General features: G+C 41.0%; 1 protein-coding gene across 4 annotated transcripts in view; it reads right to left on the bottom strand.

The window, feature by feature from the left end:
• The window catches only part of YAP1 (Yes1 associated transcriptional regulator), an 82,471-nt gene extending 67,135 nt beyond the window's left edge, over positions 1–15,336 (bottom strand). For all 4 annotated transcript variants that reach the window (XM_062514491.1, XM_062514497.1, XM_062514502.1 and 1 more), the window contains exons 1-2: positions 15,013–15,336; positions 11,848–12,095 (exon numbers count right to left, since the gene is read on the bottom strand). In XM_062514491.1, the coding sequence (XP_062370475.1) occupies positions 11,848–12,095; positions 15,013–15,336 (572 nt within the window). The remainder of the gene's footprint in view (positions 1–11,847; positions 12,096–15,012) is intronic.
• Between the last annotated feature and the right edge of the window lie 529 nt (positions 15,337–15,865).

Genomic DNA, 15,865 nt, shown 5'->3' with positions numbered 1-15,865 from the left:
CACTGAGTAGGTTCAGTACATCTACAGATAAATTAGTACATATGTACTGTTATCCACAATATATTTTATTCTAGAAATTGATCTTGCTTGGGTATTTTAAAGCACATACACCTCATTTTATCACACCAGCACACTTCCATTTGGTTGAAGCAGCTCCCAAATACAAGCCAGATGGAAGTGCAGATAACCTTTCTCTTTCAAGGTGAATGCACCAACAGAAATATTTGCATCCCAACATTTATACAGAAGGCTCCCCTTCTGCAGATACAGCAACCACAGTAGGCATTAAGCTTCAGAAACCAGTAACTACAATATCTAATTAGGAACAGCAAGTACTGCTAGCTTTTATTAAAATAAACAAAAGGCAGCTACAGGATGTGGATAGGTCCTGATAGGACATGAAGAAACAGTAACAGTAAGAAATTATTATAAAGCAAGCACAAAGCACTAGGAAGGAGGAATTCCCAGCTTTTGCACCAGAAGTGGAACTCTTGCAAACTTCCACGCGGGCTTATACACTGGAATCTATCCAAGAGAAAGCAGCAGCAACACCACAGTTCCCCAGTGATACAAAATTACTTTTGGTCAACTGCTAACTGCAAAGAACTGGGGAGAAAAACAGTTATATAGAGTAAAAGGACAAGTGGCAGTAAGAATAAACAGAGTACTTTTTATATGCAAGATTCAGAATGGTGAATGCTGCAAAACATTCCTAACCATTCACTTGAAAAATAACAAAAATTGGAAAATGCATGAGTTAAGGATATGAAAAAGATAGGTTGCAGGGATAACTGAAAAAACCAATCTATTTCATGAAGATCCGGCAGGTTAGGACCCTTCAAATTTCAAAAGCAGTAGTTTCCAGAGAAAAAGACAGCAATCTTGAACAGAACAAATATGAACCAACTGTCCATTTTCACATTTACAGTAAGACCTGGGCACCACTAAATGCCACTGATGGAAGCCAAGCTCAGCAAAGATGGAAGGTGTTTCTTCATGCAGTGGACAGACAACCAGTGAGACAGACTCCTTGCCAAAGCATGCAGCCAGTGCTAAGAGGGGCCTCAGGCAGAGACAACACAAGTCTTGGAGGGCAGCTGGAAGCCAGCAGAGTTCTCAGAGAAGAGTATTTGCTTGAAGAGTATATGCTTTCCCTGCTTATTAGTCTTTCCAAGAAATTTGTCCAGGATCACTGCTAGCATCAACACAGCTACCTGGACAGGCATCTGGACTCAGTCTGTGTAAATGAGGGTAGTTTCAAGTGATGCTGTTAACAAGGTCTCTTACAGAAGCAATGCTGGCAGGGCCCAGCAGTTGCTAGGTTTTAAACCATCTCAAGAACAGCAACAGGAGACTCAAGGAGAATAGCATAGCTACTTCTACTGCATCCCTACAGCCAGAATTGCTGGTTTTTATCTCCACTTCTATCACATCATCTTCTGATTCTTTTCAGTCACCTGATAATTTTAAATATACTTTAGATGTGTTGCTCAGAAAGATACCCCTATTATAACACAACACTATCATCTGATTCTAAAGTTCAGCCTTGCTGTAGGATCCACCAGCACTCATCTAAAATGCTGGGCATCAACATGAGCTAAACAGCCTAATAGCTGTTAGACAACAGACAAATAAATGGTTTTTTTCTCTTTAGCAGAAATATTGCCTCAAATGGTATGCAAGATTTATACAAACCTAATGAAAACCTACTAGTCCTAATGAAGTGCAAATGAAAGGACTGTGGTATAAAGCACAGCATGCCAACACCAGTTGTTACTGCACTGCAGTAATTTAATATAACTTTTTGGAGTTTGTTTACAAGAATTTGCATCTTTATAGTCTTCTGCAAGTCTTTTGCAGAACAGAGAAGATTTTTAGCTGAAAGTCAAGAACTGAACTGCATCCTATAGAACAGAAGAACAGCTTTTATCTAAAGTGTATCTTGCAGTTTGACTAGATGAAGGGACACAGTAAGTGCATAAATTGCTGCATAAGATAGTTGAGGCTGGAAGATTTTTATCAACAGTGAATGTGTAACTGAATGGTTACATTCAGTTTTTATATACTTCAGTAAAGTATTCTGAGATGTGGTAAGTTCATGTCCCAGTAAGGGCAATAATGATCAAATATATTTATCAGGAGAAATCAGAAAGAAATCATACAAGCTAGTTAAGAAGTAAAAGCACCACACATTAGCAAAATTGTAGGTTTGCTTATTATACTTTTCACATAAAGAATTTTACAAAGTTACAGGCAAGTTATGCAAAGATCCTGGTGAAGTAAAAAGCATCAACACAATCTCCTGTATTTCAAATAAATTCCATACAAACATGCATGCACAAAATAAGAGTTCAACTGTTTCTTGCGAATATAAAAAAGACTTCTTCCCATAAACTGATTTACATCAATTTTATCCATGACAAAAGCCAGCAATTTTCACTTTATTGCCACTCCCTCAACTATTTGGTAAGTTAGCTGTTAGCTTAGCTTGGAAACCACTTAAAATCATCCTCCTTAGGTTTCATTTGAGGACATTTTAAAAAGATAAAGTTTGGCACAGACAGGAACCCACACTTCTACTCCAACAAGGTTGCGAGCAAAGGAATCAAAGTTCATCCACGATGTCCGAGCTGCTCACCATCACAGCATAAACAGGATTCAAACTGTAGCTGTGAGCAAAAGCTACACAAATACTTGCACCAGAAGAAAAAAGCATACCCTTTCTGCTTCCCTGCTCCCTGTTCCAACACAACACTGAAACTGAAAGTTGGAAAATGGGTACCACAATGATGAAGCCGATTGATTGATTCTTTTTTCCTGGCTACATTACCACATAAAATTTAAATTTAATTAAAAAAACAATTAACTGTCCAAGTTCCTCAACAAATTTGCATAACACAAAGCTGATCATGTCAGGACCGGCAATAAAAAATGGGGACAATTTTGAACTGCAGACAATTTTTAAAAGCATGTAATTAAAGACTTCCTTTGACCTTGTTAACATGGATGCTAAAATGTTAATTCTTAACTAACTGTTCATGCTATGGTCTGTTTCACATTTTCTCTTCCTTATGCCTAACCAATGTCTAAATTACCAGGATATTGTTAAATATCCAACAGACCTTCTTCCTGCTACTAGTCATTACAGGAAAAATAAGAAGACAAAGCCAAACCCTCACAATCATAAAGATTAACAGTTCTAACACTACAAATCTGAAAGTTCCTGCTCTCTGTTACTTACTAATTATTTGGTATCAAAATCTAAGGTCTGCTTAGTTTTAGAATTAAAATCTCATAAAATGAAAACTTGAAAAACCAGGTTTTCATTCAAAGAGAATGCTTACTTCAGCTCAAATGTTATACTCACTGGCCAGAAGTGATATACACAGACAGAAATTAAGTGTGCACGTCTTTAGAGGCTGAAGGCATAAAAATGAAACACAGCTCCACACTGATGATAACATAATTCTGTCAACAGCAGAATAACAAAAAGCTCTCAAAAATCTATCCATACAAGAACTAGAACACAGGCAATTTTGGCTTAGCCAGGTTCTTTTGTACAAAACCCTGTAACCACAGAATGTGCTATTAACTGTTTTCACTGAACACTGGAGTATTTAAAACATTTCACAGTTTAATGAGTACAATTCATCATGACCCAAAGACCATCACTGAAGTCAATGGACACTTAAACTCCAGTTACAGTACGGTATTACTTTTTTCTGCAAACATGTTTTTTCTTATATATACAAAAACAGCCTCTAAAGATGGCATAGAACATGCTTCAAAGCAACTTTGTCACAGCCTTTTATATATCAGATTACACCTTTTCAAGAATATATATTTTATATCCTTAACTCATGCAAAGCTGGCTGCTCTGAGAGTGACAAAAGTTTTGTAAATAAAAATCACTGCTGAATTATGTGTTCATTGGACATTTAGATCTATTAACCACATTAACTACACCAACAGCATAGTCAGCACAGGAAGAAATTTCTCTTTTATTCTATTTTTCACTATTCTAAAGAGACTATGTGAAATGTTGCAATCAACTTGCCAATCAAGCTTTTCAAATAAATACAATTAGAAAAAATAATTGAGAAGTGAGATCCAGCAAGAAATTATACGTGTGAGTTGCATTTATTTCCTTTATTCAAAGAATTCCATTTTGCCTATAAACCTATGCTTTTTTGCTTTCAGATGCTTTATTCAGCCACAGACATCTAACTTGATAACATATCCAGTAAAGGCAAAAAGTTAACTTGCAACAAGGGAATCAGAATTGGAAAGGCATCCTTGAGGTTGTAACACTGTTTAAACGAATCTGTGTAATGCAGACAGACTTCCAACAAAGTTCTCAATAAATCAGAACTCACTGGAGATAAAATAGCAATAGTAAATGACCTTTACTTGACTTTCCTATAAAGCAATTCAGCATTAAAAACGGGCTTCACAACCTCAGTGTAATAATCAGTAACTACACTGAACCCCGAACACGGATCTAAGTTACCAAACAGTATGTCAGAGACTCAACAAAAGAGATCTGGTCTTTCACTGTGACGCAGAAAAGCCTCGTTAGCAAAATTAAAGCAAAGTCCAAGACTGTTTTCAAGACAGCTTTGTCTCCTTAGTAACTGACATGACTGACAGGCAGTATACTGGTAGAAGTCTAACTTTACAAGGCAGCTTTGTATTATTACTTTGACTTAACCAGCAATTTAGAATACTTGCCTGAAACACAGCCTGAAGTAACTTAGTTAAAAGCCAAATAAAACAGCAATAGAGTGAATCCCAGAAAACAGAATCCAAGAAGCACTTCAGGAGGCCATGAAACAGCAACACAGCTTAGTCACGCCTTACAAAAACTTGTCTTCTCCAAATAAAACTCCAGCTTTATTTAGCAAAAAGCAGCTATGAGGTACCGTTTTCATATTAAAAACAAATTTCCCCCATGCAGATTCCTATTCAAATGCCTAACAAAAAAATAATACAGTCCATCTAGTAAATTTCCCAATAGAGCCTGACATCAAAAATAGGTTTTAGCAAACTGGACACACTGTCCAGCCAGTACATGGCAACTATCTGTTAAGACTCCAATACAACATTCCCCCAAGAATGTTTCCCATCATGCTAACTCCCACACTGTTAGATCTCCCCTAGACACAATTCTGTCATTCTCTTGGGCCAACTACATGGTACCATGCCTGTATCTTAGAGGCATCTACCAGAGGACTGCTATTCATAGAAATCTCCTATAAATTTCCTGCATTCAACCAAGTGAAATTTTCTTTAGAATTCACTTGAGAAACGAGTCAGGTAAATATCAGTGTTTACATAATCACTCACAGCTTGTTGCCAGGGGGAGAGGTAAAAAAAAAAAAAGGAAAAAACACACCTTAAAAAAAGGAACATTTACTCAAATAGCAAAAGACAGCAAGTTCCACCCACCATTACTGAGTTCTACTGCAGATGTATATGAGAATTCTGCAAACGATAAATGCAAGTATGTTGGAATATAAAAAACACAAGTATAAAAACCATAAAAATATAAAAACCACAAGGACACAAATTAACATGAGAACTGAGCAGCTATCAGTTTTAAAAGGTTAAACTAAAACTAATTACATCATCTGAATTTGTTCCCAGCTGTGAAGATAAACACATGCAGTGCTCTGGCCACATATAAAAAAAAGACAAGCATCCCTAGTTTTGGATGACAGATCTCTGTTGCTGTTTACCTCATTTGTTCTTTTTTCCCCTATGGTTGGTTGCAGAGAAGTGTCTAGTCTTAATCAAGATTGCTTGTAATTCAGACTGGTTTTAACAGTTAATCTTGTACCTCAACCCTGAGCAACATCTCTTGCTCTCCCGGGCATCACTTCCTAAGTGCTTACATCCCATATGGGAAAATGTGTCTGAGAGCAACAGGAACTCTGCTTTAATTTTACATGTGACTTAATTTAGGTCCGGATGTTAAATATTTCAGCACTCCCAGTGCTAATAAGTTACTTTTCTCAGGGTTTAGTCAAAACAAGACAGAGGGAAAAATCCAATTTGCTTGCTGTGTCAGCTTTTAAAAATTTGCAGCTGTTGTGCCACAACTGCAGAGGGAAATTGAGCAAAGTATAAATGATGACTTTACATTTTGAATTTTAAAGCCAGTGCTCTTTTTCATTTCCATAAGGAGAAAGATAAGAGAGTAAGAGATGAAAAATTTGAAAAATTTCTTGTAAAATTTGGTCTAATTTTATCCAAACATGCCACTGATCAGTTCAACAACATTTACCTATTAGAAGCTTCTTGCAAGAATATGATGCAGCAGTGCTCAGTCTCAAATTGATGGGAATTTTCAAATTAACATTTTTTTTATTATTTTACTGGTTTCTATCAGGCAGCAATTTCCATCATGTGACTGAGGGGTTAAGACTACCCTACACTACAAGCCAGATAACTACTAAAAACCCCACTACTGTAATTCTTTACCATCTTCTGCATACAGAAAAAAAAAAAGGAAAAGGATAAAAATCCAGAAGACTCTCATCTTGATTTATATCAAATTCTTGTTTGTCTTTAGAAGTCAAGACCTCAGAAAAGTAGTTCCACAGCACTGTAACTACATTCAGAGTTTAATGCTACAGCTCTCAAATATAACCATTAAATATTTAATAAGTAGAACTGCAGCAACATATTTTTTAAAACAAGAAATTCTGATTAAACCTGTATTCAAATACTCTTCTCATTACTAATCAGAGATACTTCAGTATTTTTAATTTTAAAAGACTTTATAAGTTAAGACTTGGTCACAATTCCAGCTTTCAACATAATAAAAAGTTTTCAGATCATCAGTAAGATAAAACTGATCTCAAATTTAATTCAGGAGATAGGATAGCAGTACCACAAAACAGTATGAGATACCTAAAGCATATAAACCCAAAATCAGACACTATAAAGCACAAAGACTATTTTTGAGAGATATGTGAAAGATAAAACCTGTGGGAAGAAGAAAGGTTCAGATCAACAACTAATTTTAAAAAAATCCTCTGAGAGAATTTAATTATTAACTTCCAACAAGGTGCCACGGATGCTGTATTTTCCCCAGTCCTATTTTCTCCTGAAGATAATAAACGTCAATATGCTTATAGATAAAACAAAAAAAATCAGTGGAAACCACGAGATATGTTTTTGATTTAGCTGAAATCATATCTAAACTGCCTTTTGGAATAGTCTTATAAAATCACCTTGTACAGCAGGGTACTGAATGCATGGATATCGCTGTTTTACCCAACACAAGAAATGTGTGACACTGCTTTCACTGATGCCCAGTATCAGTGCTAACACAAATGAGGCATATGTTTGCCCTTATTCTTCCTTGGCCCTTTCAAAGATACTGAAATCTTCAGTAGAATTTGCAAATTCAAAGTAACTTGTGTTATTATTCTCTCACAGGACTCTTCAAAGTAAGAGGCAGAAGGAAAAATATACACTTGGTAGCACTGTGACTGTCTTCCCTTAAATTGCCGAAAACATACCACAACAAGCTTTCCTTTCAAAGTGTTTTAACTGAAGTTTTTCCTTCAGCTGTGTTCTGAAACTGACAGTGTCTACAGTGTCACTTTTTCATGACTTTTTCTAGGGAGATCTTTGATATTTTGAGTATAGTCTTAAACAGTCAAACCATCAACATAAAAATGCAACTAACTTGACATATTACAAATAGAATTTAGTAACCAAAGATCTTCATAAGTGGAGAAGTCCTTCAAAAGCAGTGGCTACAGTTTTGGCTTCCAACAATACTGCTATTTTACTGACCAGCTTGCCTGAATAATAGAATTATAAACACAAGAAGTCACACTGATGACTCTGAATATGCACCTGCACACTAAATTATGGTATTCAATAAAATATGCAGCTGTGGCTGCGTTTTTTCCAATGAACATCTTTTGTCCTTGGAATTACTTTGGTGAGGTGGGGAGACAGAGGGGAGCAGAGGATATCAGTGTAGTGGGTAGTACCAGGCAGGTGTAAAAACAGGATGCAAGAGGATCACTGAATATTCTTCACAGGTGACACGAGGAAATTTATAAAAACAGAAACAAAAATCATAGCAACAAACTTCCCTATTGTCTTAAAACTAGTTGGTTTCATAACATCCAAAGCCATACCTCTGTATGGAGCACATGAGAAATGTGTAACAGCAATCTTTTTTTTCTCCCCGATGGATAAACACCTCAAACACACCCACAAATACTAATGAAAAACACCTTGGCCTCCTTCAGGAAGTCATTCAACACTTCACAGAAAAAATAGGAAGTTGTTGATAAACTGCTTGCAAGAAGTACTTCCTGTAGGAAAAATAATTACAAGACTTGTTTGCTGGACAACCAGTTAGCTTTTCCTCACCCTACAACAAGAGAAGGGGTATTACACAAGCTCTGTAAGAATTAAAAGCATAACTCTAATTTAAAATGATACAAGAGTAATTCTAAAACTGAGCAAATTTGTTTATTCGTTCTGTAAGCTGTTGTCTGCTACTCCCACTGCACATTATCATTTGCCTCGAGAGCGATCCCCTATCTTTCTGCACAGTTCACTGAAATGTCAAGCAGCAGCTGGCTAACAGGAAGCGGTTAAAAAGCAATGCAATTGACATCACCACACAAACCAAGCTCAGCCTTCTTATTGCATGTTTAAGAATGGGCTAAAGCTACCACACCAGTAAGAGATGACTCAGATGTGGCCACTTACTAACCAGGCAAGTCTTAGCTTATGAGCTCCACTGAAGGAGCAGTATCAATAAAAAGTTTTACCAGCTGTACAGTAAGCAGGTCTTAACCCACTGCTCAAAAAAATCACTAAGGGAAAATTAAACTCAGCAGTACTACTCGTGAGATGAATGCTAATGAGTGAAATTCTGGCAAATCATATGTTAGGCATTCATACATACGGGGTCTATTTACCCAGATGACAGACTAATTTACAAGAGTAGTTCTGGTTCAAACCCTCTAGTACTACTCTCACCTTCTTATAACATGTATGGATACATGGGGTGTATAAATAAAATACCTGGCCAAACAACTGTGCATATACCTCTATATATACACACACGGAGAGATGATTAAGTATTTTCTCTCCCACATACACTCTTTTCATTTCTTTGCACAAATCACTATGTTTGCAGTGCTTGACCCACTGATTAGTGGAAGTGACTGTAATTCCAGGGTGTATTAAGTATGGTGCTCAATTTTGTATTATTCTCTTTGCACTGTAGCATATTATGATAACTACAACCATAAGGCCTACTGACATCTGGAAAAAGTCTAATATTGTTACCTATTCTGCAAAGATCTTTCTAGAGCCTGATTACCAGACTGCTCACAGAGGGGCTACAGAACAGAGCAAGTGGAAACAAAGAGTGATGCAGCCAATCAAGAAAAAAAGCTGAATACTTGGAAGAGACACTGTGCATATGGTAGAAGGAACCACATTAAAGTTATTTAGAATCAGAAATCTTAGTACACTTCAAACAAATGTTTAAGGTATAACCAGGCAAGGTATGAGTTTTAATAGGGGACTTGTAGGTGTGAGATAGAACTTACCACTCATCACTGAAAAACCCTTCAGTATACAAACTTGTTACTCAAAACTAGTCTTAAATTTCTTTGAGTTTACATATAGAGCAAACACTCCGGTAGTACTTTAAATGGCTTTTACAAATCTTAACAAACTCCAATTAAGTTGGTGGATCTCACCTGTAGATAGACTTAAGCAACCTTTCATGAACAAATGTTCTTCAAGTGTGAACAGAGCTGTCCTCATTACACTCTCCCATACCACTGCATCACCCAAAGAAAGCCAAAAGGAAACAGCCCATTACACTGTTTAAAATCTCCCAAGGTCAGCATGTGACCCAGCAGGGAGAGGTTCAAAAAGTACAGCCTTTATTTTTTTTCCTAACAACCTGGTTTGTTTCCACTCCTTTCCCCTTCAAGACACATCCTTCACAGCTAGCAGCTCTTTCAATCATTTACTTTGGATGTCTGCTTGAGAACAAACGACCTTGCTCATGCAGATGAGTTTGCCAGACTTGTGTGTACTTTCCAGTCTCAGTCAGGCTCTTTATTGTTCTTGCTGAAACCTGACCCTTTGAAATGGATACCAGGACACTAAGAAAGGACAAAAAAACTTGCAGAAGAAGAAGGAAAGATTGCTGTGGTAATAATCAAACAGCAGAAAAAGCTTTCCAAGAATAAATCTTTTGACTCTGATTTCACCTGAATGAGCACAATTTTAAAAATTCATTAGGAGCAGGAAGACATTTTTCATGTCTTAAACTTTTTAATCTTCTGTAAAATTGACAGGGCTATCAAGAACAACTACTTGAGGCAGTAAAACTTTAAAATCAGGTATCTATTTTTCATGCTTCATAAGCTGCTCTTTAAGAGCTCTCACCACCACAGTCAAAACAAAAGTTTGCTTTCCCTTTCAAAACTCATTCTCTTCTTTCCTCAGTGTTCAATGAGCTACAGTTCTCAAATGGCAGAAACTTACACAGCTTAAAAAAACCTTCTACTTGTGCCTGCTGAAGAGCTCATATTCTAGAACACACTGATCTGTTAAACTTCACCAAAGAAAATATCACATCTTCAAGATCAATAGCTAGTGCTTATTTTCACATTTCTAATAGAGAATGATTGTTCTCAAAAGGGAACCTTCAGGCTCAAATAATTTCAGACAACTACTGCAACCTCTTTTTAGTGAAAAGAAAGCTAATTTCTCTGTATGGAAATACCACAGCTACAGGAAAAAGAAACATTTTTCAGAAGTTCTGAAAGTTCAATTTTCATTGCAGACAATGTAGATTTGTTTTTGAGGGTACAATGTCAACTACTTCAATCAGATGTAGGTATGAATCACAATGTCTGAGAGAGAAAAGTAGGGATAAATATGTTTCCTTGGCTGAAACAACTTTTGCATAAGTAACACAGTATTACCTCTCTCCACCCTGCAAATGACATATAATGGGTTATTTACAGACTTGCTGTTAAATAAAAAGTTCAAATTATAGTCAAAATATTTGAGGGCAAGTTATGGTCTTGGTGGGCACACTTTCAGAAAGAAGGACAAGACCCTGGTTTTTAGAAAACTGCACAGAAAAAAATGCTTCCTGATGGATTGGGTGTCAAATGGATGACAGGTGTAACTTTTCTTCTTAGGGAGAAGGTGATACTAATTTTACTGTGGGGAAAAGTTACAGCTCTGGAAACATGAAACAATGTTAGAAATTCTGAAATTTCCTTTTCATTGCCAGGAATGCAGATGAGTTAAGTTACAAACACAAATACTGCAATCAAACACATATGTTAATTACCTCAGGAAGAGAGAGTAGGGGAAAAACATTTTGACTGTGTATTTAAACGATTGTTCTTAAACAAAACGTAAGAAGTCCTGACATATTGTCACTACAATCGTCTCCCACGTTAACTCTGTATTTTTACATCAGTATTATTAAAATGACATAAAATGACCTGCATGACAGCTCTGACAATATTCAGCAAATCCAAGTGTCTTATTGTTCAGGAATGACTATGTTCATTTCACTGATTTTTCAGTACACATTATAATGGATAACATTCTTTAGCTAAGATTAAGATAGGACAAATATTCACAGAATACCATACAGTTTTCAGAAACAGCAGAGTTGATACTGAAGTGGTAGGGTCCCCTACTTCAAATCAGGAGCAGGAAAAAATAAATTTATTGAAATTCTAAGAGTGTAAAACAAAATACATATTAAAAAAAAAATTAAAAAGACAGAGATACAGCTAATTGAAAATAAATTTTACTTACTTAAGAAAGTATCTCTGTCCAGATGGTGTCTTAGCCATCTCCCAACCTGGTGGCAAAGGTACATCATCAGGGATCTCAAAAGAAGACTGGCGGAGATGTTGAGAAGATGGAGCTCCAGGTCCACTCACTACTCCAGAGGGTGTAAGTGTCCCTGGAGAAACAGCTCCCAGCTGCAGAGATGCTGGAGAGGAATGAGCTCGGACATGCTGTGGGGTCAGGGCTCCGGCTGTCCCGGCATCAGTGCTGGCCTGCCAGGAGTGAAATAATTTTTATTAAGATTTCTATATTTCAGTAGAAATGCAGCTGTCAGAAGACATTTCACTTTAAATGAATGTTTCAGGAAAAGTTCATAGCTGAGTTGTTCTAAAGTTCTGCTTATTTTCCAGCTGTTACCGTTCAAGCAAACCTCTACTTAGTTTGATTAATTAGCATCACAAAAGCCCTTGTGCAAGTCAAGAAATATTAACTGTGCGTGTTGAGAGCCCTTAGTTTTATTTTGAAAACTGAAGTTCTTACTCCTCAGCACAGGGTTAAGAACAAACCTGCCTGCAGTCAGCAGATCTCTTCCAGCACAGTGAGTGGTTTGTTACTGGACTGCACCCACTCACTACCATCACTCCCACTTTCTGCTGGAGGAGTTAATTTCCCAGTCTCCTTTTCAAGTGGGGGTGTGGGGATTCAAGTACAGGAACACACCACCGCCCACCTTCCGTAGGGGTTTGAAGGATCACACAAAGAGCAAAGCAACACTGAAATGCCAACGGGCAGCAGTGAGTTCCAATGGAGGAAGACTCATGAATCCAGCCATAAAAAAAAAAACTATATAAGAAGACTGAACATAACATTTCCTAATAACTCAAACTTTTAAGGGTATAAAGAGTCTGTCCATGCTTTATCCAAAGCAAAGCTTCAGCAAATGGTTGAACCAGTCAATCAAAACAACTCACAAACACATTCACTGGAGCCACCACTTGTAAGTACACCGAACATCCCTGTCAGTAGTAAATACATGTCCAACAAGGAACAGAAAAGGCACCTCTGAAAACTTGATTAAAGTAAAAATAGCTTTTAAAAATATCTTAACCAATTAACTGGTTTTATAAATAGACCAGAAAAACATTAACACCTATAATGAGATGCATGTATCAGTCCCTGTCACACCTCTCTACACAAGGTATTGCACCATTTGAGGCCCCACTTACACACCCTTACAGTCCTGCTTCACTGCATCTGTATGCAAGCACACATGAAGTTCCATGTGTTCAACTGGAAATGAATCGGTCTGCACTTACATCCAGACAAAATAATCAAGTAGTAAATCAAGTGGATTTGCAGTATTTTAATTCCAGAGAGTCACAGAATTACAGAAAATAGAGATGTTTTCTTTAAGCAGAATGTTTATATGGCACAGCTAAACAAAAGGAAAAACGAAAACAATCCACAACGAAGTGAATTCTCTCTTGCTTTAGTTGGATTTCAAGTTTATGTTTTAGGAGCCACTGAGTGGTACAAGAACAGTGATTCAATTAAATATGCTTTACAGACGAAGATTAACATGAACAAGGAATATAAGGCTAAGCCTAAAAGTACATACATACAACCAAAAGTTGTATGACCATCACACACCTTATGTGCATTTCAAATATGATAGCTATTTAACTGCAGTCACTGTATTTAATAAGACAGCACCAAGTGTTAGACGAATGTCTACCCATTCAGATTTGCACACAACAGAACTGTGGTGAGATTTGCACAAATTGGGAAAACACTATACAGAAACCCCCTTATTCCTTGCTGGTTTTCAGTATGTTCAGTAAAGGTCTGCAACTCGGGAGCTAATGAAACTACAGAAGCAGATCAGCTCCACCCCTACCAATTTTCTTTTCAGTCTTCCTATATAAAGGCCAGACTGCTTTTTTGAGTATTTGGAAAATGAATTAACTCCTAGGATGGGAGATTATGTGCCAAGGTTCAGCCTGGAATGAACTTCTGAAGTAAAGTTATAAATCGTTTAAAACAGAAGTTTAATAATGGAAATGTTGACAGACCCTTAACACGGGTACCAGGCACCAGTACACAGCAAGTCTCACTGGCTACACAGATAAAGTGACAATAGACAGTAATAAAACTTATTTTATAGCTTAGCAACAAAGTTCATTACTTAATAACACGCAACTAGGTAGGCACAACCTCCTTCCAAAAAGTTGGTAACAACATTAGCTTTCGCTCGTATTCACACCAGCACTTAGGTCTTGGCACAAAAGTCCCGCTGTTTAAGCACCAAACGCTCTCGGAGATCGAGCGACGACCGTGCCCCGCATCCCCCACCCCGCTCCTCCACGGCCCTGCCCCCGCATCGCCCCTTCGCCCGGCCCCGCCCCGCCCCTCCCCAGCCCTGCCCCGCATCCCTCCTTCCCTCCCTCCCTCCCTCCCTCTCTCCCCCGGGCCGCCTCGGCCGAGGCCCCACGGCTCCGAGCCCCGGCCCCAGGCTGCCGCCGCTGCCCTGGATGCGGGCGCTGCGCCCGGCGGGCCCTGGACGCCGTCAGACCTGGCGTCTGGCTCGGGAATTAACTTCGGAAGTGGTGCATGGGTACGTGGGGGGTTAATCCAACTCAACCCAGCGCCGTGCTGAAATGGTGGAAAAGTCACATCCATATTTACTGTTCGACGGGGCGAGGGGGGGTGGGTTTGACACCGCTTCATCGACCCCTTCCACAGAGGGCAGGGAACTGGACCGCAAAGCTAAATTCTTAGCGAAGCGTTTTCGCCCATGTTTAAGGGGCTCACCCCCAACGTCGCCCTCCCGGTGAGGCTGATAGCCAAGGAGCGGATGTGGAGTTCGAGGGCCCCGCTGGAGACCAGGACGGGGCCAGCGCTCGCCCGCCCTCCCGCCGCGGCCCCGGCCCCGGCCCCGGCCCCGTCGGCGTCCCGGGGCGCGGGAGGCGGCTCTGCCGCAGGGGAAGAACAAATAAAGGGGTGTGGGGGCGGCAGAGAGCGCCCCGACAGCCCCAGCCGGGCGCCCCCCGCCCCGCGGATTCCCGCCCCGACCCCCTCCCCCACACGCCTCCCCCGGGAGGAGCTCGGCGGCGGGGAGGGGGAACACGGCCCGGCCCGGCCGCTCCCCGCCCGCCCGCGGTGCGGGCCCCTTCCTTCCATCCCCCTCACCTGGCGGGAGTGGGCCTTGGGCTCGGGCGGCTTGAAGAAGGAGTCGGGCAGTTTCCGCAGTCGCATGGGCAGCGTGTGTGGCACGTTGGCGCCCTTGGGGTTCATCACGGCGTTGAACAGCGCCTCCAAGTCGGTCTCCGAGTCGCCCCGCACATGGACGATCTGGTGCCCCGCCGGAGGGGGCCCCGCACCCGGGGGCTGCGCCGCGCCGGCCGGGGCCCCCGACACCGCGCCCGGGGGCTGCGGCGGCGGCTGCTGCTGCTGCGAGGCCGGGGGCTGCGCTGCCTGCGGCGGCTGCTGCGCTTGAGGCTGTCCAGGATCCATGGCTCCGTCGGGACCCCCCGGCGCTTCCCTGGCGGGGCTCGGCGGCTCAGAGCCCGGATTCCCAGTCCCGCATGCCCCGCTCCCCGGGCCGCGGGCTCGTCCTGCTGTCGCCGGTGCCTCTCACCCCTCGGTCGGGAAGCCGACCCGGCCGCGGCAACTGGCAAAACAACTCTGGCCGTGCGGCTCTTCCCCGAGCCCGGCCCAGCCCGGCCGGCGCCTCTGTCCCGGCGGCGGAAACTAACTCACACAACACACTAAACAAAAGTTCGCAGTTACGCCCGCCCGAATCACTCTCCGCCGCCGGCTCCGCCCCTCCTGAGCCCGCCCGCACCGTATCCGACCGAGGGAGCCCGTGCCCGCAGCGCTCCTGCGCGCGCCCGCCCGCACCGCCTCCCGCCCGGTGCGCTGGGGGCGCTGCGCGGGCCCCCCGGATCCCCCGGGCCGGCCGGCACCGCACCACCCCGCACCGCACCGCACCACCCCTCACTTCGCGCCCGCCCGCGCCTCTCTCCCCGCCGCCCGCCCGCCC

Source organism: Cinclus cinclus, chromosome 2 (genome assembly GCF_963662255.1).
Source record: "Cinclus cinclus chromosome 2, bCinCin1.1, whole genome shotgun sequence".
In the NCBI taxonomy this organism is placed as follows: Eukaryota; Metazoa; Chordata; class Aves; order Passeriformes; family Cinclidae; genus Cinclus; species Cinclus cinclus.
Note: the sequence above shows the minus strand (reverse complement) of the source record. Positions and strands in the feature narration are given on the sequence as shown.